This window comes from Myotis yumanensis, unplaced genomic scaffold, assembly GCF_028538775.1.
Source record: "Myotis yumanensis isolate MYYU_CA2020_CCGP unplaced genomic scaffold, mMyoYum1.0.hap1 SCAF_4, whole genome shotgun sequence".
Classification (NCBI taxonomy): domain Eukaryota; kingdom Metazoa; phylum Chordata; class Mammalia; order Chiroptera; family Vespertilionidae; genus Myotis; species Myotis yumanensis.
This window is the reverse complement of record NW_027223755.1, coordinates 15,406,386-15,430,839: the sequence shown is the minus strand read 5'-3', so window position 1 is coordinate 15,430,839 and position 24,454 is coordinate 15,406,386. Positions and strand designations below refer to the sequence as shown.

Below are 24,454 nucleotides of genomic sequence, written 5' to 3'. Positions count from 1 at the left end.
CCAAATGCGGGGGGGGGGGGGGGGGGGGGGGGTCTACCATTTGGCACAAAAGAGACCACTGAAGCACACAGACTTAAATGATTACCACAGCAAAGTTCCCTCTGGAAAACATACAGATACCCAGAAAAGTAGTAAAGAAAAGTAAGACAAAGTCATAAATGTGACTTGATATCCTGGGGACCATGGCATGCAAATCACCCTCAATTATACAGTTGAATTAAATTTTAAAACCAAACTGTCGGCAACTCCTCCTTAGAAAATGTTTAGTTTAGCTCTGTAATGTTAAAGTGTGTATATTCAAGTTCCCATTTTCTCTTATGCTAGAGGTAACATACTATCTAATAAAAGTGTAATATGCAAATTAACCATCACTCCATCACAAAGATGGCGGCACCCAGTCCTCTCAGCCCCGCCGGAGTCCCCCAGTCCCGGCCATTGAGAGTGGGCAGCGTGAGCGGCCTGGTGGAATGCTTGCTTCATCGCCATGGCGACGAGGCAAGCGTTCCGTGCCCAGCCGCGAAGGGCCTCTGGCCAGGCTGGGTGTGGAACGCTTGCATCGTTGCAGACCGGGCTGAGGGATCTCCCCCGCCCCCCCCCCCCCCCCCCCCCGCGGCATGCACGAATTTCGTGCACTGGGCCTCTAGTTTTATTAAAATTAAGGCAACATACACCATTGAGAAAGTTACATGACGTTGCATTCTAAATTATAAACTTCCTCTTGCTGTTCAAAGACCTACATAACAATACATTTTTGAAAACTTAATTTAAAAATGCTTACTACACAGAAACAAAATTACACTATTACTAAGAACATAAGCTATAAGCTAAAAACACAGAGCTCAGTGAAGCAGAGCACATTTCTGTGAAGCCAATTTTTCAATTTCCGATACAAGTAAAGATCTAAAATGAAAAAAGTCAATGCTGACATATACGCAAAGCTAAGAAGAGAGCATTTTAATCCCTCACCATTATGAACACTTGCACCAACTTCCCCTTGTCTAAAAAAGCTAAGCTGAAGATTATTTTGTTCAGCTCTCTGAACTTGAACACTGCAGTTCACGCTTAACTTGGCCTGTCCTGGGAGACTAGTGGCCCAGGCAGTGTTGGGGAGACAGTGTCAACCACTGTGACACCAATGCATCTTCCCACACAGGAAAAGCAAAGACCATTCAACCGAGCCTTTCTCCACCGCTTACCGGTTATAGAGATGGGTGAACAACACATCAAATGCAGGAAAGTACCAGCACCCAGGCCAAAATTCCACTCCCTTCTGCAACTGGACTTTCCACGACTGGCTCATGACACTCCATGTGACTTCCAGAGGTATATGGGGACAACCCTGAACCCTCAACAGTGAGGCTTCATTCTCAGAGATATCTAAGCTCTAAACTCTGAAGCTGGCTCTACATCCAGGCGAGGGGAGGGGTAGGAGGGCATAGCTGATATCCCATCAAATATAGCTCTAGAACAGCCGTGGGCAAACTACAGCCTGCGGGCCAGATCCGGCCCATTTGAAATGAATAAAACTAAAAAAAAAAAAAAAGACCGTACCCTTTTATGTAATGATGTTTACTTTGAATTTATATTAGTTCACACAAACACTCCATCCATGCTTTTGTTCCGGCCCTCCGGTCCAGTTTAAGAACCCATTGTGGCCCTCGAGTCAAAAAGTTTGCCCACCCCTGCTCTAGAAGCTCTGGAGATGCGAGCTGGGTGGGAAACACACTGGCACAGTAGTATATTTAGCAACACCCAAGAACAATGTTTTAACAATTTGTTGTTATTCACAGATCTTTTGAGAAGCCACAACTTTCATCAGAATCTCAGCCCAGGAACACATAAATACACATAAAGTGTTGTTTTCAATTTCAGACGAGTTCACAGACATGCTCCCACTACCCACCCACAGCCAGCCTGTGGACCGCAGATTCAAACCCTGTCCCACCATCAGGCAGGTGGGCAGAGAAGAGCCACGAAGCAGTCTTGCTTCTCACTTCCCTAAGCAAAGACATGGACATAGCATAAGTTTCAAATATAGGAGTGGGGTGAGCAGGATATGAAGCATAAGAGACCTGCTGATACAAGCAATGAAGAAGCGTCCAAAAAAAAAAAAAAAGCAGCCAACTGAATCTGATCTGACCTATGAGGTATTTAAATGGGGCTCATCTCAGGAGCCATCCTCAGTGCTTAAGGCGGGTAGGGGAGGATGCCAGTCAACCACAGCTCTCAAAAGAGCTAGAAGGAAAGAAAAGAAGGAAGAGAAGGATAGAGGGGAAAAAGATTTAGAAAGTAGCTTATCCATATGGTTTTTATGTCATTCTTTGTACTTCTCTCCCTTATGAAATGCAGTGAACTTAGTTTAAAGCAGCGATTTTCAACTAAAGCACACAAAACTAATTACAGTGGGACCTTGACTTACGAGTGTCCCGACTAACGAGTTTTTCGAGATACGAGCCGTCTCTCGGCCGAATTTTTGCTTTGAGTTGCGAGCTAAAATTCGGGTTACGAGCCAGCTTCAGATACCCCACAGCTAGTTGGCGCAGCGAACGTCACAGTGAACGCCACAACATCAGCCCAGCATCACTTATCTCACTCGTTCACTTCTTGATTTGACATACGAGTAATTTGAGTTACGAGCTCCATCACGGAACGAATTAAACTCATAAGTCAAGGCCCCACTGTACTAAAATTCTTCGGTACACAAAAAATATATTTTGCCGATCTGACAAAAAAAATAGGTATAATTTTTATTCATCACATTGGATGCTATTGTTGTATTGGCTGCTATTATTTTTTTTTAATCCTCACCTGAGGATATGCTCATTGATTTTAGAGAGAGGAAAAGGGAGAGAGGGAGGGAAAGGGGAGAGGGGATAGAGAGAGAGAAAAAGAGAGAGGAAGAAAGAGAGAAACATCGATGTGAGAGAGAACACTGACTGGTTGCCTTCTGTACCCGAAACCTAGGTATACAGGATGATGTTTCAACCAACTGAGGCACACCCACCAGGGTGGCTGTTGTCATTTTTTCATTTGATAATCTAAGGGAAAAGCGATCAATGCTCGACTCAATAGTCAGATACTGCATGTTTTAAAAATTCTTCCAGGCCACCCGTTGAAAATCGCTGGTCTAAAGGAATCAGTATCTTATAGCACTGCCTAGGTCAGCGGTTCTCAACCTGTGGGTCACGACCCCTTTGGCAGTCGAACGACCCTTTCACAGGGGTCGCCTAAGACCATCCTGCATATCAGATATTTACATTACGATTCATAACAGTAGCAACATTACAGTTATGAAGTAGCAATGAAAATAATTTTATGGTTGGGTCACAACATGAGGAACTGTATTTAAAGGGCCAGAAGGTTGAGAACCACTGGCCTAGGTAATGATCCATCCCTTCCCATATGTATCACTGCACCCTTCAAAGAGACACATCTGAAATGATTGATGGCTATAAAGTTGGGCTATGGTTTGTACTCATAATTACTATCTATTGAATGCATTAAAAATGACTGCAGGGTATCTCAAAATATCTGCAGTTTTATGCTATTTCATATATTAAGTGTAAATATTTCATTCAAATTCCTGTGCAGGGCAAACCCAATTCTTTGGGTGAGAAGAACAGAGTTGGCTCCAATGACAGAAAAACACAATTTAAAAGTATTTTAGGTTGTAATTCAGGCATTACACTATTTATTTAAATCTATACCCATCTATTAGGTTGCAAATTTCATCATATAAGAACTGATGTGCACACATTATATTGCAAACTATAAAATAAGCAGTTTGTAGGATGCAGTTTCTCTAGCCCTTAAGAAAATATCACAGAGCAAACATAATAGCCTCACTGCCTATATAACAGGCAAGAAAGCGCAACAATGTAAGATGTGATGTTCGACAGCTGGCGACATCATAAGTCATCTTCACCTCCTTTCCCTTGCTCTCTCTTGTTCTCTTGAGTTAGAGTAAGATCATCAATGACAACAAAAGCAGGAAGAAAAAGAAATTAAGCTCTAAATAAACTGCAAAATGAAACATCTAGTCCAGGAAAACAAAAATCTGAAGTTTGCTGTCATAATTCATGTCCCTCTGCCTGCTTTGCTGAGGAAGCCAGAAAGGGACTGGAGGAGGTTCCCACCCAGGCATCAGGGAAGGTGGCCTTGAAACCTACTCCCTGTGTCTCCCTGGGCAAGCTGTATCTTTCGATCTGCAACTCAGTTTCCTAATGTGTACAATGACAAACCTAGGCTGAGCTTTTTAGATTCCTTTCAGCTCTAAATGTATAATTCTACTGGCAGAAGACAGAAGAGGCCACAAAACCTTTTCATCAGGAAGGGGTGCTCCTTCCACACCATGACCCATTTCCCCGGGTACTCAGACTCTGGAAACCACACGCAGCAGGAAAAGCTGCCAAATAACTCTGTATCCTTTCCGGAACATAATGCTCACTTCATCATTTCTGCATCACCCAAGGGGCATAAAACTGCTCGGCAGAGGCTGAGGAGCAGCATCTGAGCGCCAAGGCCATTAGATGGGGGCAGAAGTGAGGTGGTAGCTGTTAGGCACCGGCATGGGCTAGGGGGTGTGGGGGCCCGAGAGGTGGGTGCACAGAGGCAGAAGACGCTATTTTACAGGCTGCAGAGTCTGAGGTAGGTCTCCAACTCAAGGAGCAAAATTGAAGCCACAGGTCACATCAGCTCACACATGGGCCTGTTACTGGTTTCAATTTATACCTATATCTGTGTGTGTGTGTGTGAGAGTGTGTGTTAGAGGCCTGGTGCATGAAATTCATGCACTGGTGGTGGTGGTGGGGGGGGGGGCGGCGGGGTCCCTCAGCCCAGCCTGCCCCCTCTCGAAGTCCAGGAGCCCTCAGGAGATGTCCAACTGATGGCTTAGGCTCCCGCCACCTCCACTGCGCTCACCAGCCCAGCTTCTGGCTGAGCAGTGCTCCCCCTGTGGAAGTGCACTGACCACCAGGGGGAAGCTCCTGCATTGAGCATCTGCCTCCTGGTGGTCAGTGCACATCATAGGGACAGGTTGTTCTGCTGTTTGGTTGATTTGCATATTAGCCTTTTATTATATAGGACACACACACACATACACATAATGCTACTATTTTAAAGTCAGGACATTTCATACAAAAGTCAGAATATCTGTTTGTTTTTTAATATAGAAAAGCCAACTACTATAGGCTGAAACTTAGACTACCCCCAACAGAGAACACCTACCTGGCCAGCTTTACCAAGGTTACCCACCTCCTCACTCCTGGGGGCCAGAGTTTGAAACCTCCTACTCTAAATACTTGCCAGTGGCCACTCATTAAATGTGGATAACTACAGCGCAAAGGCTGTGGGTGCTCAATAAATGAGAATGTCATCGCCCACGGTAAAGAACCACGCAAAGGAGAGTATTACAATGCACTAGTTGCATAACAATCCTGCAAAGGACCCCTCTTTAGGAAATGCAAAACTTTATTTTTTAAAAAAAGCATTTAAACACACCTTCCAATTCAGCTTTCCTGCCAATTGAGTTATCTGTCAAACCGGTTATCTGAATGCTTTCCTCAATTTGGGAATTCAAAGGCATTTCTATGTGCCGAGAGCTTGGAAAGTGGAGAAAAGTTTCAGACTTCAACTGTGGATTCTGCTCCCACCCCCATCCCCCGGCAGAACCTATAACCGCTTCTGATTGCTGCCGCTGTGTCACAGCCCCGTGAGGCACGGGTCTACCCCGCACTCCCTTCCGTACTTAAAACGAACGGGGGGTATCGATCGGGCGCGCCGTTAACAAGCAGCCCGACTGGATCGGACTCCGCGCCAAGTCCAGCAACAGGTGGGACGCTCATCAAGCGGCGACTCGCCTTCCAGAACACACCTGCCGCGTGGCTCCATTTTCCTACCAGGTCGGAGGGAAAACCCGCTGGTGTTAGTGATAATACAATGCGCTTCCCGGGTTTGTTTCCCAAGTTTCTGGCGCCTTCTTAAACTTCAGAGTTATGCAGACAGACAATCAGGGGGCAGGAGGCACCAGGGGACCGTACCTGGGAGAGGGTCCCTCCGGAGAACCCTGGTACTCGGACACTGTTTCCAAGTGTCTCCAAACGCCTCTGCCCCGACCCCCTGACTTAGAACCGAGGGTCCGCGGGGCCTCCGCCGGCTGCTTCCCAGCCCCCCCGCCCCCACCCCTCGCCCAGCCTCCCGGAGGGGACCGAGCCCGGTCCCCCCTCCCACCTCGCCGCGCCCTGCGACTTACTGCTCGGCCGGGCACCGCACCGCGGCCCGCGGCTGCCCGCCGGCCGCCGCCTTCCCGCTTTCCCGCGCGGCGGCTCTGCCGGGGCCCGGAGACACGGCCCCCGCCTCCCGCGCCAGCTTCTGGGCGCAGCTCGCGCCCAACCAGGCTCCCGGCTGGGGCATGGTCCCCCGACTCATGGGGCCGCCGAGGACGGCGGCGGGGCCGCAGGGGGTCAGCGCCTGCGAGCGATCCGGGGCCCCTCCGGTCGGGGCGCCCGGCCGTGGCCGCCGCCGCTCTGCTGCCCGCCGGCTTCCGTGGCTGCCCGGGGCGCTTCCGCGCGCGTCACCGCCGCCCGCCCCCGCGGCCTCTGACCCTCGCCGAGGGGGCGCGGCCCGTGAGGGCGGAGAGTCCAGGGGGCGGTGCCTGAACCTGCGCCTGCGCCTGCGCGGCGGAGCGCGACGTGGAGGCATCCGAACCGGCGTTGCCACTGCGCATGCTCCGCCCCCTGGAGCCGTCACTTTGCCCCACAGCTTGTGGGGCGCCTACCTTTTCTCGCGGGCATCCCCGGGCGAAAGAAGAGGGGGAGGAGTGGGAGCCCAGCGGGACGCGCGCTCCGTGAGGAGGAGGAGGGAACCGGCCCGAGGTGTGGAGGGCGCTGACGTGTTTGCTCGGGCACCTTGCAGTGTCACTCCGGACTTCCAAGTGTCGCCCTGCGCCCACCCGGTTTCCTCCACGGTAAAGACGGGGATGTGGGCAGACGGTGAGGCGCGGCCTGCCGGCGCTTCCCCGAGTGCTGCCGGCACGACCCGCCCCGACGCCGCCGGACCTGGGCCTTCCGTCGGCGTCGGGCTCGAGGTCCGCGGGCTTGGCGTTCCGGTCCCTCCCCTGCCTGAGGGCGCGAAGGGCGAACCGGTTCCACTGGGCAGTGGGGCGAGCGCGGCCCTGTATGTTCTTGGATTGTATTCTTTCAAGTAGAAAATTTGAGTTTAGAGGAACAAGAGCAAAAGGGAAATATTAACAGGACTTAAAAGATCAGCTAGAGAAATGCCTGCAGTTTTAAGATCTTCTCCCATGCTAGCAAAGCAGCAGTTGAATCTGATTTTTTTTTCTTGAATGGTTTTGTCACCCTCTTGCAGTTCAGTATATTTTAACATCTGATGGGTGCCTTTTTTCCTTTAGACTTGAGGATCCTTTTGAATGCACTGGATGATCTATTTTTTTTTTAATTCTTAACTATGTTATTTGTATATGTTGACTACAATCCAAAAGAGTAGACAACTATTTTTTACCCAGTTCTTTTTTAAAATCAGCTTCATTATTGTTTAAACACCATAAAGTTCACTCATTTTAAATGTGCAATGCAACGAGTTTTAATAAACATGCAGAGATGTACAACCATCACCACCACCTAATTTTAGACTCTTTCCATCACTCCAAAAATATCTCTCATGCCTGTTTGTGATCAGTCTTCATTCTCGCCACCTAACCTCAGACAACAACCACTACTACTTTCCTTTCTGTCTCTATAGATTAGAGATAGCCTCTAAACATGAGCAGCAGTCATGGGTGCAAGGGGCATTATCAAGCAAACGGTGCAGAACCAGGATGCAGAAGGAGGAAATGGCATGGCAATTGAGAAACCTGCAAGTATTCTGGGGCAAAACAGGTAGGTAGCGGGATTTTATTGAGACTAGGGGCCCAGTGCATGAATTTGTGCACCTTGAAAGGAATTGTAGGCCGGGAGGCTGTGGTGGGCACAGGGACGGGTCTCAGCCCATCCTCAGTGCCCCCACCCAGACCCTCCCGCTGTGGCCCCTGGTCCCCTGTCTGCCAGCAGCCCTGCTCCCGCCGCCACTGCTCCCGGAGCGATTGGGGCCAGTGCTGTCAGCGGATGCAAGCAGCGGCTGGGCTGCCGGCCCTGATGGCCCCTCAGGAGGAGCAGGGGGAGGTGGAGAAGCCCTCAGGGGCGATCAGGGCCAGCAGCCGCTGTTCACACCCACTGACGGCACCCGAGCAATTGGGACAGGTGCCAGCAGCAGGTGTGAGTGCCAAGCAGGGCTGCGGCGCACGGGAGCAAAGAACTTTCAGTAACCACCAGAGGCTCGCCCTGATGACAGCGACTGGAGCGCTGCCTTGGTCTGGTGCCCCCTCTCACCTGCTCCACCATCCCACTGCAGCTGACGCCCACCATGTTCTACACATGTTCCCTGGTGGTCAGCGCATATCATAGCGACCGGTGGTTCAGTTGTTCCACCGTTTGATCTATTTGCATATTAGGGTTTTATATATATGGATGAAAATGGAAGAAGGACGCTGGAAAGCAGATCATGAAAAGCCACCTAAGGCTAACCAGGGAGCCTGTGCTTGATCCTTGTTGAAAGACAGGAAGGATTATTTTGGAAGATCACTTTGTTTGCAGTTAGAGAAAAGATTGGAAACAGGCAAGACTGGGAGATCAGCATAGAGAGACTACATGGTAGTGTGCACCAAAGGGAGAAACTGGATGAAAAGAATATTTGCATTTTAAGTCAAAGTTTTCCCCTTTTAATTTTATTTTAAATAGTAATAAATACACATGCTCAAAAATCACAGCAAGTAAAAGAATATATGAATTATATATCTTATGGATAGTAAAAGTATAGGATTATATTGGGTGGAATATTGTCGCCCAAAATTCATGTCCATCTGGAACCTCAATGTCACTTTATTTGGAAATAGGGTCTTTGCAGATTTAATCCGTTAAAATGATGTAATGCTGGATTAGACTGGGCCGTAAATCTAATGACTGCTGTCCTTATATGATGAGAGGATGAAGAGATATATAGACACAGAGGAAGAAGGACGTGTGAAGATGGAAGCAGAGATTGCAGTGAAGTAGCCATAAGCCAAGAACTGGTGGGAGCCAGTAGGAGCTAGGGAAAGGCAAGGAAAGTTTATTCCAAAGAGCCTTTAAGAAGCATAGCCCTGCTGATAACTTGATTTCAGATATCTAGCCTCAAGAATTGGGAGAGAATAAATTTCTGTTGTTTTAAGCCACTCAGTTTGTGGTACTTTGCTGTAGCATCTCTAGGAATATAACAAAGGGATCAAGATCAAAAATTATGAAGTGCTATCAGATTGAATTTATTGATATGGGCCCACTAAGGTATTCTACTTTTTTAAATTAACTTTTAAAAAATATATTTTTCTATTGACTTTAGAGAGAAAGGAAGAGGGAGAGAGATATAGAAACATCAATGATGAGAGCAAATCATTGATCGGCTGCCTTCTGCCTGCCCCTCACTGGGGATCGAGCCTGTAACCTGGGCATAAGCCCTAACCAGAAATCAAACCGTGACCTCCTGCTTCATAGGTCGATGCTCAACCACTGAGCCAGGCCGGCTGGACTAATATATTCTAGATACAACATTTTTAGAAAAGTTTAATTGTTTGATTGGTTGTCTTTTCCTATCATGAATGATATGAAACTGGGAAGTTAACACAAGATGGCTTTGGAGACCCACTGTGATGTCCTGGTTGGGATCCTGGAACCAAAAAAGACATAAGGTTATAGAAAGTCTGAATAAACCACTGGCTTTGGTTAATAATCATGACTCAATATTGGCTATTAAGTGTAAAAAATGTACCATCTATAATAATAAAAGGGTAATATGCTATATAGACCAGACGTCTTCCAGACGTCATTCCGGACGTCCTTCCTGACGAAGCTGGGGCTGGAGGGAAGCCAGCCGGGTCCCAGGTGCCTGCGGTAGCCCGGGGGAAGCCAGCCTGGATCCTGGGTGCTGGAGGGAAGCCTGTGCTGGCAGCCAGCAGCCGGGGGAAGAAGCCCTACTCTTGCAAGAATTTTCGTGCATCGGACCTCTAGTATTAATATAAGACATTAATAATGGGGGAAACTAAGTGCAAGGTATATAGGAACTCTGTACTATCTCCTCCATTTTTCTGTAAATCTAAAACTATTAAAGAAAAATAAAGCCTATTAGGAAAAAAAATCAAACTCAAATGGCCATGTTACGGTGTTAAACCGAGACTTTCCACAATAATGAATATCTGGTTGTACTGTTCTTATTTTGAACTTCAGTGGAAAATTTTAAATTTAAATGCTAATTATTCCATCTTTAATCTTTTAAAAATGTCCATTGTGTATATGTTTGATAGCATACATAATACATTAACACACAGGTACATGTGTGTGTTTTAATATGTACGTATATTGGGGTATGCTAAAAATTTTTATTAACATTACAGAAATAAGTTATTAGCAAAGTATATTGAACTAAATAAGTCAAAAACTAAATTAGAGTTTCTTAGAAGAAATTGTGAGAAGCCCATTGCTGGGGCTGACCGGCAGACCCTGAACGATGGATGAATGATTACTCTGACGCACGTTTCTATGAAAGAGAGGACTGAGGGACTAGGTGGCTATCCCCATCAAGTAGCCCTGTTCGCCTGCCTCCTTTGGCTTTTATTGTAACAACAGCTTGAACTAAAATTAACTATTAGATGCTATCAGCAGGGTAAGCATCCTTGAGAAAACACATGCGTCCTTTAAGCAAGGACGTTTTGAAGTCTAAACATAAAGATTCTAGTAAAATACCCAGGGGGTCAGACTTGTTTGGAAAAGTCAAGGTAGGGGCTGCCGCCTTCGGCAAGGTCCCCCCAGAGGCCCCCCGACCTTTCAGAGAATCCTCCTTACAGACTTTCCAACCAAGTCCCATGCTTCCCCACAGCCCATGAACTATAATATAATTACAACAATTAGCCTATTATGTCAGGATGAATAAGTAATAACAAAATATAAGCTTAAGTAAACGCCTATATAATAGCATTACTAGAGATAATTCCATTTCATTTCTAGTTTCCCCTTAGAATCAAACATTCCTAAATTAGATAACTAAAAGTTATATGGTGATATTATAATTTGTAAGTCCTTAGACTTGGTAGCTTACATTTTGAATCATTTCAAGTTACTAGCTACTTCAGTGGTCTTGCCTAGAATAGATAAAGCATGAAAGACTGAGTTCCTCTTCTTTGAACTCCAACCTTACAATAACTTCATGAAGAACACTGTTGAACCATTAGAGGGTTTGTTTTGTTTGTTTGATTGATTTTTAATTCTGTATAAGGAACTTAGTACAAGTTGGATGCATATCTCCATTTTCAGTACCATAAATATCACATTTTACAACGAAGTCAAAACACTAAATTTTTATTTTATGGAATTTCCCACTCTCACAGCAATAAAAAATAGATTTCAAGTGTACACCAATTTTAAGATATTTACAGGAAAGGTACTTTTTTTAGTTTATTCTAGTTTCACAGGTTCATTCATATACTGCACTCAAGCTTGAAAGGAAGTATTGCTAGTTTCACATAGAAATTATTCTAGAAATACCCAGATATTTATTTAAAAGACCCTCTTTTCCTCTTGACTGTGGAATGCTCATTATTTTTAAACAGGATGGGTGGGAAGACCTACTCTGTCCTTGCAGTTCTGCGACAAAAAGAAATAATTTTGTAGAGAAAAAAATAGGAGCAATAGTTAATTTGAAAAAGTATCTTGCAGTAATATTAGTTGACCTGGAAACCCCCAAAACTGTCCCCACGAGTTTTTCTTGGGAGAAGTATGGGTCATAATGAAATTTATTTTATCATGAAAATGAAACTATTTCATACACTAGGAGATGTCAGAGAATGATGTTATACAAATCTTTGGAATTCTGGAAAATACTAAACTAGTCATTGGCTTCAGCTAAGTGGAGTTTCATCCTAAGGAAATCATCCAAGCAGATGATAACCTTAATTTATTTAGAGAGCATCTGAAATGGAATTCCGTACTCTTAAGTACTTTAATATTTGCTCTGAACTGAATTGTACCCCCCCATTCATATGTTAAAGCCCTAACCCCTAATGCAATTATATTCAGTGTGTGGAACGAATGTGTCCTCTCCCCCAATTTATATGTTGAAATCCTACTTCCTAGTGGAATGGTATTAGGAGGTAAGGCCTTTGGGGAGTAATTAGTATTAAACTAGTAGCCCAGTGCACAGATTCATGCACATTGAAAGTAAATTAATTATATTTAGAAATATTTTATATTTAGAAATATTTTAATATCGCTATTCGCCCTTTCTCTATAATGGAAGTTTCAGAGATGAAAGAAAATTAGTAAAATGTATATGACAATAATATATAAATTGATTAATAAATAATAACATGCAATAACAACAAAGACATGGTATAAAAACATATAAAACAACAAAAACATAAAAACAACATTGATAAAAACAATGACTGATATATTGATCAAACTTATTCTAATATCTCCCTGTATACCACATTAAGAGTAAAAACACTTTCAGAGTGCTTGACTAATTCCCTTGTGATGAAGTATTTCCAACTTTAACGTCACACGCTCTTCGAACTTGAGAGAAAGCAGCATATAACTGACCATGTCCGAAAATGGGTTCAGGTAGGAATATTCCTACTCTGTTTAGATTGGCACCAGCAAGAGCTTTATATGTATCGAGCATGCATGAGTCAATGTTTATTTTTAAATTGCCAATGCGAATCATATGTACCAGATGGTCGGAACGACATACGGTTGGTCACTTAGCCTTTTATATATATATAGATGAGGTGAAGAGGGTGGAGCCCCATGAATGAGATTAGTGCCCTTATAAGAGTCAGGAGAAAGCTTGCTTCCCCTCTCCACTTTGCACCAGGTGAAGATACAAGAAATCGGGAGTCTGCAAACCAGAAGAGAACCTTACCAGAACTTGACCATATTGGCACCCTAACCTAAGACTTCCAGCCTCCAGAACTGGAAAACAATAAATTTTTGTTGTTTGAGCCACCCAGTCTGTGGTACTTTGTTCTAGTATCCTGAACTAAGACATCTGGAGTTAGGGCCTGTGAGGAGGTGATAAAGATTAAATAAGGTAGTAAGGGTGGGGCCCTAATCTGATAGGACTGGTGTCCTTATAAGAATAGGAAAAGGCACCAGATACTCACTTTCCACCATCCTGAGGGCATAAAGGCAACCAATTGTAAGCCAGGAAGAAAGCTCTCACCAGAAACCCAAGTCATCTGGACTTCCCAGCCCCAGAAATGTGAGAAATAAATTTATGTTGTTTTAAGCATCCAGTTTATAGAATTTTGTCAGGGATGCCCAGGCGAACTATGACAGTTTCTTAAAAACTTGCCTTATAGGGCAAGTATCTGGGTTATTTTGGAAAGGAAGCCCACTCCTCATACTGCACCCTGAAACTTAGAGATAGAGGGACAAATTATAGACATTTCCTAAGAAAATAAAAGTAAAACAGAGATTCTTTGTCAAGTCTGTACCATAATATAGGAAAACTTCACCTCCCTAAGTCATCTGATGTTAGGTTGATAATTTTTATGTAATCCCATGTTATCTCCCATCAGAGTCAGAGGGGAAAGCATCACCTTTCTATTACCAAAAACTTTCTCCTTGTGATAAGGTTGTCAATCTTCTCTTCAAAAATCATATCAATATATTGCTGACAGAGTAACAAGGGCTTTCTGGGTCTTCTGCTAATCTTTTGTGTCATGAATTTTTCTTTTCACTTAGTCCAGAATTTTACAAGGATAATTGGCTAGGTCTTCTTCAGAAGACAAGAATGTATAATTTCATTGTTATTGCATCATTGCCAAAGACCTTGGCAGCCAGAATCCACCTTAAAATTAATGGTCTTCACACTGAGGTGGCTCTGTCTCTCAGGGTACATTAGGGCCACTTTTACAGCTGTGCAGTGAGGCTCTGGGGTAAAAGATACATTTTATAGCTGTATGAGGGCATGGATAGCAGGCCTGTTCTCCTTTCCGACCACTGCCTTCATCTTCATCGTACTCTTATTTCACAAAAGCAGAAGTCTTATCTGGCATCCATTCCAAATGTCATTATACAGTGTGTGCCTCAAGGGTGGTGGTATCCAATATTGAGCACCTGAAATGTAGCTGGTCAGAATTAAGATTAGCTGTTTGTGTAAAATACTACAGGATTTCAAGGACTTAGTACCAAAAAACAAAAAGAATATCAAATATCTCATTTAAAAAATTTTTATATTGATTGAATATTGAAATGATAACATTTAGAAATATCACATTGTATATAATATTAATTTTACCTATTTCTGTTAGCTTTTTAAAATGTAATACTAGAAAATGTAATATTACCTATATGGCTTACATTATATTTCTATTGGATGGTGCTGTTCTAGAGCCTCAAAACAAAGGAACAATTTGAATCTTGCTTTCAGAGAAGCCTCCAACATAAGAGACCAAAAACTTGCACCCCGACCGGAGATCTAACTAACTGAGCTACCCCGCCAGGGCTTTTTTCCTTCTCTTACGAGAGGAAATTTTTGTATTTAAATTATGTGGCCAATGTGTAAATTCAGATATATTCAGAGTTGGGTTATATGAATGATAGTTTCACTCAAAGAAAGCACCATCCCACTGAGTCAAGATTTGAATGCCTTAGATACTTCTGGTGCCCGGCCCAGCATTATTCTATTCAAAGTGATCCAAGACCTTGCAGAAAGTGTTAATTTTAAGATAACCATGGGTGCCACTAGGTCATAATTTCTGTTTTGTGAAATGAAGTAATTGACTGGATTGGTCTAACCCTCAAGGCAATCAAGAGGCCAGGTTAAGAAATCTACCTGGTAGGGAAAGAAAACCATTAGGTGCTTTAACAGCTATTCTCTTGCAAAATTAAGCAGTTACTTGCAATTTCCTTAAATAAACTACTTTTCAGAATATTTATAGCCAAAGCTTTGTGGGTAAGTCCAGTCATGGACACTAGATGGCATCATAAGAACCTCTCCTGGACCAGTTCCTGGCAGCCATCAGCTCTTCTTCCTCACCATGTGCAGCCTGAAGATTTTCAGCACAGTCTGAGACAAAGAAAACTTAGAGAAATGCTCTTCCTTTTCTGTGTAGAGTCTATAAGTTTTCTTTCTAAGAGGTTGATCTTCTGTGAGTAGTACACAGAAGAGCAAGGCCCTCGCAGCAAACGCACCAAGGAAACTTGACCTGAGTCCTAATGCTGGCGACAAACAATGGTTTTCTTGGCGAAAATCGATTTCCCTTCCTGTGTGCATCTCACCGGATTCCTGGGAGGACCATACGAAGTCATGTATGAGAACTGCCATGTGCTTCCCCCTCCACAGCCCTCCTCTCCCTCGGAGGCTCCAACCTTGCACCAGCTCAGGGCCTCTGCTAACCCAGCCCCTGCCCACTCTTCACCAACTCCAAGACCACTCTCAATATTTATAGAGGATTCTGACACCAGATCTGTTCATTTCAACATTCACTCAAACTACTGAGACTCACAGTCTGTGTCCTCCACACCGAAGGTGTTCACCTCCTCTTCAACTTAGTCCAATGACTACACCCCAGGTCTTGTCATCATCTGGAATTAAACCCCCTTAAAACCATCAGCTTTAGATCCCACTCTATGTCAGAAGTCAGCTCTTCTGCCCCTCTCCCTCTTGCTCCCCAAGTCCATTGGGACTCCCAGCTGCTTCACTTCTTCCTTCTCTCCTGCTCATCAGCCCCCACTTCTTGCCCCTATTCTTGCCTGTGCTGTTAACAGTAAGCAGCTACTCTCTCATCAACACCCACAACTCCCTCCTGGCCTAGTACTCCAGGGCGACCAACCCTCAGCACCAACCCCCACCCCCCAGAGACCAGTGCAGCCCTCTGAGGCAATGCTGAGGGGGAGGAGCACAGGCACAGAACTGAATGAGACCCTCTGAGCACCAGGATTGGGTAGTTAGGTTGCTGCAAACATCTACTCATAGGAGAATTAAGAGGTAATGGGTGAAATGAGACTTTTAAAAATATATTTTTATCTTTCATATCTTCCACATCTATGACCTTTCCCTGCGACACAGAGCTATCTGACTAAACGACAAGCAGATGAATGGGTAGACTACAATTATTAGAGTAAAAATGTAAATAGAAGAAGTATGCAGTTTACTTCTAAAATAGGTAACTGAGACTCAAACCTAAAGGCCTAAGAAAAGTAGGACTTAGAGATTATGCCAAAATATAGTCTGGAAAGATAATAGGAGAGAGCCAGGTGTACCTGCCCCTTATTTACCCACCATCACCAGCGAGGATCAGGAGGGCCACCGAAGAGGATGCTGAGCAGGGCATGCCCTCAAAGGAAATGAGGAGGAGTGCAGAGAAGCTGGGCTTGTCCCTTTTCAAGTTCAACACCTACCAAAGCATGAAACCACAAAACCAAGGTGGGGCCCTCAACCCCCAGCAGAGGGGGTGTGGAAAGAAAATGCGTAGCATATATTAGTCACTTAATATATTCCTCAAATAACGCCACAAAAAACCTTTATTACCCACATTAAAACAACACCACAAACTATAATTGGTCCCATTTTACTGAATAGGAAAGTATAGTAAGTGACAGAGTCAGGAGTCTAACTCAGGCCAGCTGGCTTGAAAGGCCCTTCTCTTAACCATCCTACACACAGTCTTTCAATAAACATCCTACCCTCACCCCAACCCTTCCTCTGTTAAATGCCAGGTTAAGAAATATATTTAGAAACGTTAGGCTACCGTGTGTTTTGTGCTTACCATTTAAGGTTTAAATTGGGCCTTCGGTTCTGCTCCATCACCTGTTGGTTGTCGGTCCATTCCCTTCCCCAATTCCTGCAAAGGACCTCCAAAACTTTCATCAGTCCCCACCTAACTCACTTTTAGCAACAAACTTGCCTGTGATTCATATAGAGAGAATCAGTGTCACCAAGAATGGACTCTCTCCGCTCCTCTCCTTCTCCCAGGTAACTTATCTTCATGGGCACCCTCTCATCTTCCTTTCCAACCAGTTTCAGAGGAAGAGATGTCTGTCTGTACATCTTCCTGTTTCAGACCATTCCCTCCCTTACCCTTTCACCTCTCCAGGATATCCGTTGAGTGTCTCTTTCCAATATCTTCAACCCCACCACCATCACCACCACTCTGCTGGGTTCTTTGAGCATATAGGCAAAGTAAGATCTTACCTTCCCTTCACATCGTTTCCATCCATAATTGTCCGAGACATCAGAAATTTCCAAGTGCCAGTCCTGGATTCTTCCTAAGAAGTGACAAAATTTCACTACTTCTTTAAAATATGAGAAAAATAAGGATAACACGGGGAGTTTCTCATTAAACGAATTAAATTTAAACAATTTTCTTTTCTTCTATTACAATACAGCCTTTAAGAAATGTTCAGATATCCTCTGTATGCTGCCTTTCAGAAGCATGAAGACTGCATAAACAAGAAAAAGACCTTATTGAACTGTTAAGATATTGAGATTTGGGGCTGCTTTGTTATTTACATAACCTAGCCCAGAACTTCTCACGCTTTTTGGTCTCTGAAAAACCTCTACACTCTTTACACTCTTAAAAACTATTAAGGACCTGTACTAACTATATTTTCTCACGTTCTGTATTCTCAGTGAATACCCCTTCAAGGGCCAGCTAATTCCTGGAGATAACAAACTATTTCCCTGTGAGCACACCTTCATATGCATACTAACCTGTCTTCTAGAGATCACAGTTGCATCAAAAATAGAATACAGGTCTTATGATTCCCACTACATAAGAATTATTTGTATAAAATATAAAAAGTATTTCAGATGACCCTAACTCTTATGACTTTAAGATACAGATACAAGGGTGAAACACATTGAAAGCTATATAAATTAGGTGGTAATTTCAGCTATTGGTAAATGAAACTATTATATCTCTCTCATTTCTGTCCAACAAAATAAGCATTAAAAATAAATATTAATAATGTCATCTACCATTAATAAATTAAGTGTTTGAATGGGTTTCCAGTTACATTGATAGCCATTAGTGATTTTAGCAGGAGAAAGAGCATTCCCATAACTTAATTAAGCACATAGTGGAAAACTGCAAATATAGGGGAGATGTATTTTCAGCCCAAGACTCTGAGAGTTAGAAGATATTTTTTCAATTCACTTCAGGTGTTGTAAAAATCTGTATTTGGAACTTTCTTTAAAAAAGGGAATAAAACTGATCTCAGTTAACTCACTAGATTCTTTTCTTTACTGTGCTTGTCACCAAGGGGGAAAAGCACTCTTGCAGAAGGTAATACTTTCCAATTAAAAAATAGTTCAATCTCTTTCTGATTGTATAAAAGGGATTATTTTCTTGCCAAGGAACAGAATTTAAAAACAGGAGCTTAGGGGGTATTAGGATAAAAAGTAGTTCTGTGCTTCCATTTACTTTTTTCTGGCTCTCATTTTCAAGCAGTATAATGAGAAAAGTAGAGCAGCGGAGGCATACTTCTTCTGCAGGGGACAGATGTCACATATTCTGCATCATTCAGTTTCACAAACAACTCTATTACCAGAGAACCACTAAAATTTTTCTTTCATATGATATTTTCCAATGATTATATTATAAATGAGTTCCCTACTTCATAATCAGCTACTCAGAGATAGATATTGGAATTCTTATTACATTCTATTAACAAAACCTTGGAAAGTTGCTGAGGGAAGGATTGGGAAGAATCACAGAAAGATCACTGTTTTGAAAATAGTCCTTTACATCATCAAGAAAGTGAAAAGACAACCCACAGAGTGACAGAAAATATTTGTAAATGATATATTTGATGAGGGATTTGCATCTGGAATGCAAAAAGAATACTTTTACCATAACAATAAAGAGAAAAATCACCCAACTTTTAAAAAATGGGCAAAAGATTTAAGTAGACCTTTTTCCAAAAAAGACAACAAATGGCCAATAAGTACATGAAAGGATGCTCAGCATCATTAGGCATTATGGAAATGCTAGTGCAGGTCAAACCACAAGATACAATTTCACACACACTACGGTGACTAAAATCAAGAAGACAAGAGAATAACAAATGTTGACAAGAATATGGAGAAATTTGAATCCTCATACATTGCTGGTGGAAATGCAAAATAGTGTACCTGCTTTGGGAAAGTATTTAGCACATCCTCAAATATTAAAAAAGATTATTTAACCCAGCAATTCTACTCCTAGGCATATGCCGAAGGAAATTGAAAGCAAATGTCCACAAGAAAAAACCTGCATATGGATGTTCCTAGCAGCATAGTCCAAAAGTAGAAAGAATTTAAATGTTCATTGACTGATGAATTAAAGAACGAAATGTGGTATATCCATAAAATGGAGTATTGTTTGTCAATGAAAAGCAATAAAGGGCTGATACATATTACAACATGGGTAATTCTCAAAACATTGTGCTACATGAAAGAAGCCATTCCCAAAAGGCCACATATTGTATGATTCCATTTATATGCAAGTCCAGAGTTGGAAAATCTGGTTGCCAGAGGTTGAGGGGATGGGTTTCACTTTTCAGTAATAAAAACGGTCTAGAACTAAATAGTGGTAATAATTCCACAATTTTGTGACTATACTAAAATCTGCTGAATTGTATACTTTTAAAAGGTAAATACAATGGTATGTCAATAATAATAAAGCTATAATTTAAAATATAGCCCTTAAAATGTTTGAAAAGGAAAAATGTTTTATAATACAGCTTTATTAATAATATTGTCATTGGCAATAGAAGTCTAGAAGAAAATACGTGCAAAAATTGAAAGCCATCTGCTGACCTTTTCACATGGCGGGTTCAGCACCAGGGACAGCTCCCCCCGGGCACATGCCCTCTTTTCAAAAGCAAGCACACCAAAGACTACCCAGGCCCTACAACAATGACCTTTCTAGTATACACTTTATTTTCAACACTGCCATACACAATGGCAGTCATGATTGTATATTTTGTGAGGAATTGACCAGGAGACAAAAGATCTGCTACATTAATCTATTTAGCAAATTATATGGATTGATTGTTAGGTGTCAAGCATGAGATCTTACACAAATCACTTCTTTTAGCTTTATTTCCTTATCCCAAATGTGTGCATAATTTGCATGCATGATAAACTAAGATAATAATTGTGAAATGACCCATGACTTGCACCCATGAAAGGTATTATTATTGAATTCTTAATAATACTAAGAATTAGTAATAGAAGCCTAGACGAAAATATGTACAAAAATTGGTGAAGGCAATCCTCTGAACTATTCGCAGCCAAGTTCAGTACCAGAACAGCTGAAGTTACCCATTACATTATCAAGCAACTTATTTTATTCCAGGACACATAATACCTTTTGAAACCTAGATTGGATATACTTAGGTTTAATATTAATTCTGTTAAGAGTCTTCAAGGAAAGAATCATCTTCTTAAGCATGCTTCTGATAAATTTCTAAGATACAACCCTGGATCTGGCCTGATAATGGGCCCATTTCTAAGGATGAGGAAAGTACAAGTTATTTTTCTAGCCCTGGCTGGGTGTCTTAGTTCGCTGGAGTGTAATTCCATAAATCAAAAGGTGGCAGGTTCGATTCCCAGTCAGGACACATACCTGGGTTGTGGGTTCGATCTCCTTTCAGGGCACAAAGGGGAGGCAACAGATTGATGTTTTTTTCTCACAGCGATGTTTCCCTCTCTCCCTTCTTCTCTCTCTAAAAATCAATAAAAATATATCCTCAGGTGAATATTTTTTAAAAGAAAAAATGATCCAATCCTTTATCTACATTTAGTAAATAAAATAAATTCAAGATGAACTTCAGTTGATGTATGACCCCTACAGATACTTCTATATGATGAGTCCTGTCATTACAGAATTTACCTGTAAGGTAGATGTTGATGCCAACCCCATTTACACTTTTATAAAGGAATTCTATAATATTTAACACTTCAAAAATAAGAAATTATATAGAAAAGTCGCACAAATGTTTGAACAAAATTGTGTCATATCATGTGACCTCATGAATTCATCTGTATGACATGATGGGGAGGTAGACCAGATGATCGAACTAAATATAATGGTTTAGTTTCACTGTTTTTCATTACTCTCATAACTACTCAAGTGGTTCAACTTTAATTGTCACTTACCAATCTTACTTATATTTAAATATCAAAATAACTAGTATAGGATGCTCTGAACTCTGCCAAATTCCACAAAGCCAGATGCCATTTCCTTAAGAAGAAAAAGAACCGTAAAAAATAATTATTGATTTTTAAAGGGAGCCAAGTAGAAGGCAGCCCTTTGATCTCTAGATGTTCATTATTTCCTTTGCTCTGGCTTAAGTAAAAATGTTGTGTAAGAATTCAGAGTACATTTCCGTAGGAACCCTGGGGTTCATTAACACAAAGTCGTAAATAGTGCTTCTCTTCCTGAGGAAAGTGCATCATTTTGAGCGGGCACAAACAGGACTCTCTAACATTCTGAGAAGTTGGGAGAAGGATCTAGAGTCCAAATATTTCAAAAAGCAAAAGCTTCCCGTTTTCATTCCATAATGATTCTTTTTTAAAAATATATTTTTATTGATTTCAGAGAGTAAGGGAGAGGAAGAGAGAGAAACATCAATTATGAGAGAGAAATATTGATTGGTTGCCTCCTGCCCACAACCTGGACCAGGAATTGAACCGTGACCTCCTGGTTCATAGGTCAATGCTCAACCACTGAGCCATGCTGGCTGGTCTCATAATGATGTTTTCATTTAATCTTTACCTTTTCCTTCAGTGAATAATTGCTTTCTGCAGTGATAAGCGCATCTGAAAGATAGATAGCTATTCTCCTTTTTGGGGCACAGAATCTCAGCAGTCTGCTTCTTTGCCTTAATGATCCCCCCCCCCCCAATTCCCCATCTCCTGCAAGGTTTAAATGTGCCATATCATTTCATATCACTCAGCAACACTTATTATGCTTAGAATATCTTGTTTCCCAAAGTCATTAATGGATTTTCTTTCTGATCAGTTTTAGAGCTCCACCCCATAATAATTAATACACACTTATGGCAACACTTGAGGTAACAAAACTGAAAATAAAATCTGTATTGAAAAAACTTCCACCATGAAATTCCCTATCAATAAGCCATCAACACAAACTACTATATCGATTTCCTTCAGGCTAGAGGCAAGCCATATCATATCTATTATGTTGGGTTTAGGACCATAAATTCAATTTCCACATATTTATAGCACCAAAGCATTAGCACACCTTGCCCTCCTCAGTGTGGATCCCACACTCAGGAATGCAGCTGAATGATGTGTTACAGGTGGATCTGTATTCTGGGGGGTATACTGCCCTGTGCACACTTCTCGCTGTAGTTCCTCTTCCATTTCCAGCACCAAGAAAGGTGTGTTTGGTCTCCCGATGTCCATCAATCCTTCCTAAGAACACCTGAATTTTGGGGAAGTAGCCCTTCCTCTTTATGTGCATGCCGCCTGGGTGGAACCGTGAGGAAGCAGCCTTCCTGCTACTGAGATGCTCAGGGGTCCTGAGCACCTCCCAAGGGGTCCTGGTGTATCACACCCCCAGAGAGTCAGGTGCTCTCTTCAAGGACTTAGACACTTGAACCAGTGACGTAGGTTTGAAGTAAGATTGGGATTCATTGATTCCGGTGCACACCTGACCAGACTCTCTGCCTATGGACCATCCCTGGAGTTCAGCTTCCTCCCTGCTGGAGCTGCCTCGATTCCAGGACTAATTTTCTGGACTTCCCAATAATGCTCTTCCCTTTAAGTCAACCAAAGTCAGTTGCTGCTACTTGCAACCAAAGAACCTTGGCCCTCTTATTTTTAACTTCCAGTTGGGTTTCTTGTCATGCTTTCTTAGAACAATAGTCAGTGTTGTGTGCTATTACCAAATAAGATGCTAAAGTATTTCCAGGCTGAACTGTCTTCAGAGAAATATTGCACAAAATGTCTTTGCTTTCCCTCCACAAAACAAGAGATTCATTGAACACTATAATACACTATATAAAAGGAAAATATCAACAAAATTGTCATAGATTCTATTTAACACTTCTGTTAACATTTTCTCATGCATATATTTCCATTTTGCCAGTCTCCCGTTCCCTGTTTTTCATCGCCCCTCCCTCCTACTACCCATAAATAAACAAACGTTAAAACATTGTGGACGGATCACGAGACTTCCCATTTTTCTGTTCTAAGGCTTGTGGCCAATCATGAGAATTTTTTAAAAAGATATTAGCTTGTAAGAAATGTAATAAATAACTTCAAAATGCAATGGGAATTTAATTTTAAAGCGTGGCTTTAACATTTATGTAAAACGTTTCTTGTACCCGTTCAATAGAACCTTATCTAGCCACTGGGTAAAGCTAGCAATAAAACTACTGGTCCACAACAGCCCAATATTTATTCTTCCACACTTTCTCCATCCTCATGCTATCATGTATGTGTGTATATATCAAGAAATAGATGGAGAGAGGTTTTAGTTGCTGCTTCCTAGCCACTGAATCAAATTGAATCATACTCTATTACAACTTTGCATGTTGCAGTTTCAGCTTCACAATACACCATGAAATTCCCTTCATCAACAGGATCTGATTCACTCTTTTAAATTGGAGGGTTTATAACCATTTACATTTAATAGTTGGGATTAAGTCTACCATATTGCTGTTTGTTCTCTATTTATCCCATCTGTTCTCTGCTTATTTTTCCCCTTATTTCCTGTAATTGGTTTGTTAGCCATACCTCTACATTTTAGTTTTTAGTGGTTGTTCATGTTTATTATATCCTGAACTCACTAGGTCTACTTTGAATAATAATATTGAATGTTTATAATAACCTTCTAACAGTACTACTTCCATTTTCTCCTTCCATCCTTGTTACTAATGTTGTCATACACTTTATTTCTGCTTAAGTTATGAACCCCAAAACGTGTTTGTTATTTTTGCTTTATATAGGTAATTATTTTAGAAGAAATTTTAAAATACTTTCATATTTACCCACATATTTACCATTTCTTGTGTTCTTCATTCCTTTGTGTAGATCCAAGTTTCCACCTGTGATTAAAGGGCAAATTCTCTTGGCTTTTGTTTGTATTTAAAAGCCTTTATTTTACTTTAATTTTTAAAGCAGATTTTTGCTGGGTGTAGAATTCTCTGTTGACAGTACAGGTTGTGATTTTTGTTGTTGTTGTTATTTTTATTCTGCAACTTAAGGATTCCATACCATCATTTCTGAAAATAAACCTGGCTCTCTATGTTACAAATTGAAGTTTGTATTTGCTGCATCTTCAAACTAACTGATCTTTTTTCTTTCCAAGTCTGAGCTGCAGTTAATTCCATCCAATGTATTTTTTCATGTC

At 42.0% G+C, this 24,454-nt stretch overlaps 1 protein-coding gene and 1 long non-coding RNA gene across 4 annotated transcripts in view; one reads left to right on the top strand and one right to left on the bottom strand.

Annotated features, from left to right (window-relative positions):
* OTULIN (OTU deubiquitinase with linear linkage specificity) overlaps positions 1-6,540 on the bottom strand; it is a 34,743-nt gene extending 28,203 nt beyond the window's left edge. For 2 of the 3 annotated variants that reach the window (XM_070411917.1, XM_070411918.1), the window contains exon 1: positions 6,251-6,540. In XM_070411917.1, the coding sequence (XP_070268018.1) occupies positions 6,251-6,426 (176 nt within the window). In that variant the 5' untranslated portion in view covers positions 6,427-6,540. Of the gene's footprint in view, positions 1-5,499; positions 5,878-6,250 lie in introns of those variants that run through there. The other variant, XM_070411919.1, reaches the window with a different exon arrangement.
* Positions 6,541-6,752: 212 nt separating this feature from the next.
* LOC139008025 (uncharacterized) lies at positions 6,753-13,085 on the top strand. Its single transcript, XR_011471086.1, has 3 exons — positions 6,753-6,964; positions 7,759-7,895; positions 12,955-13,085. It is a non-coding gene; the product is annotated as an uncharacterized lncRNA (long non-coding RNA).
* The last annotated feature ends 11,369 nt before the right edge of the window (positions 13,086-24,454 follow it).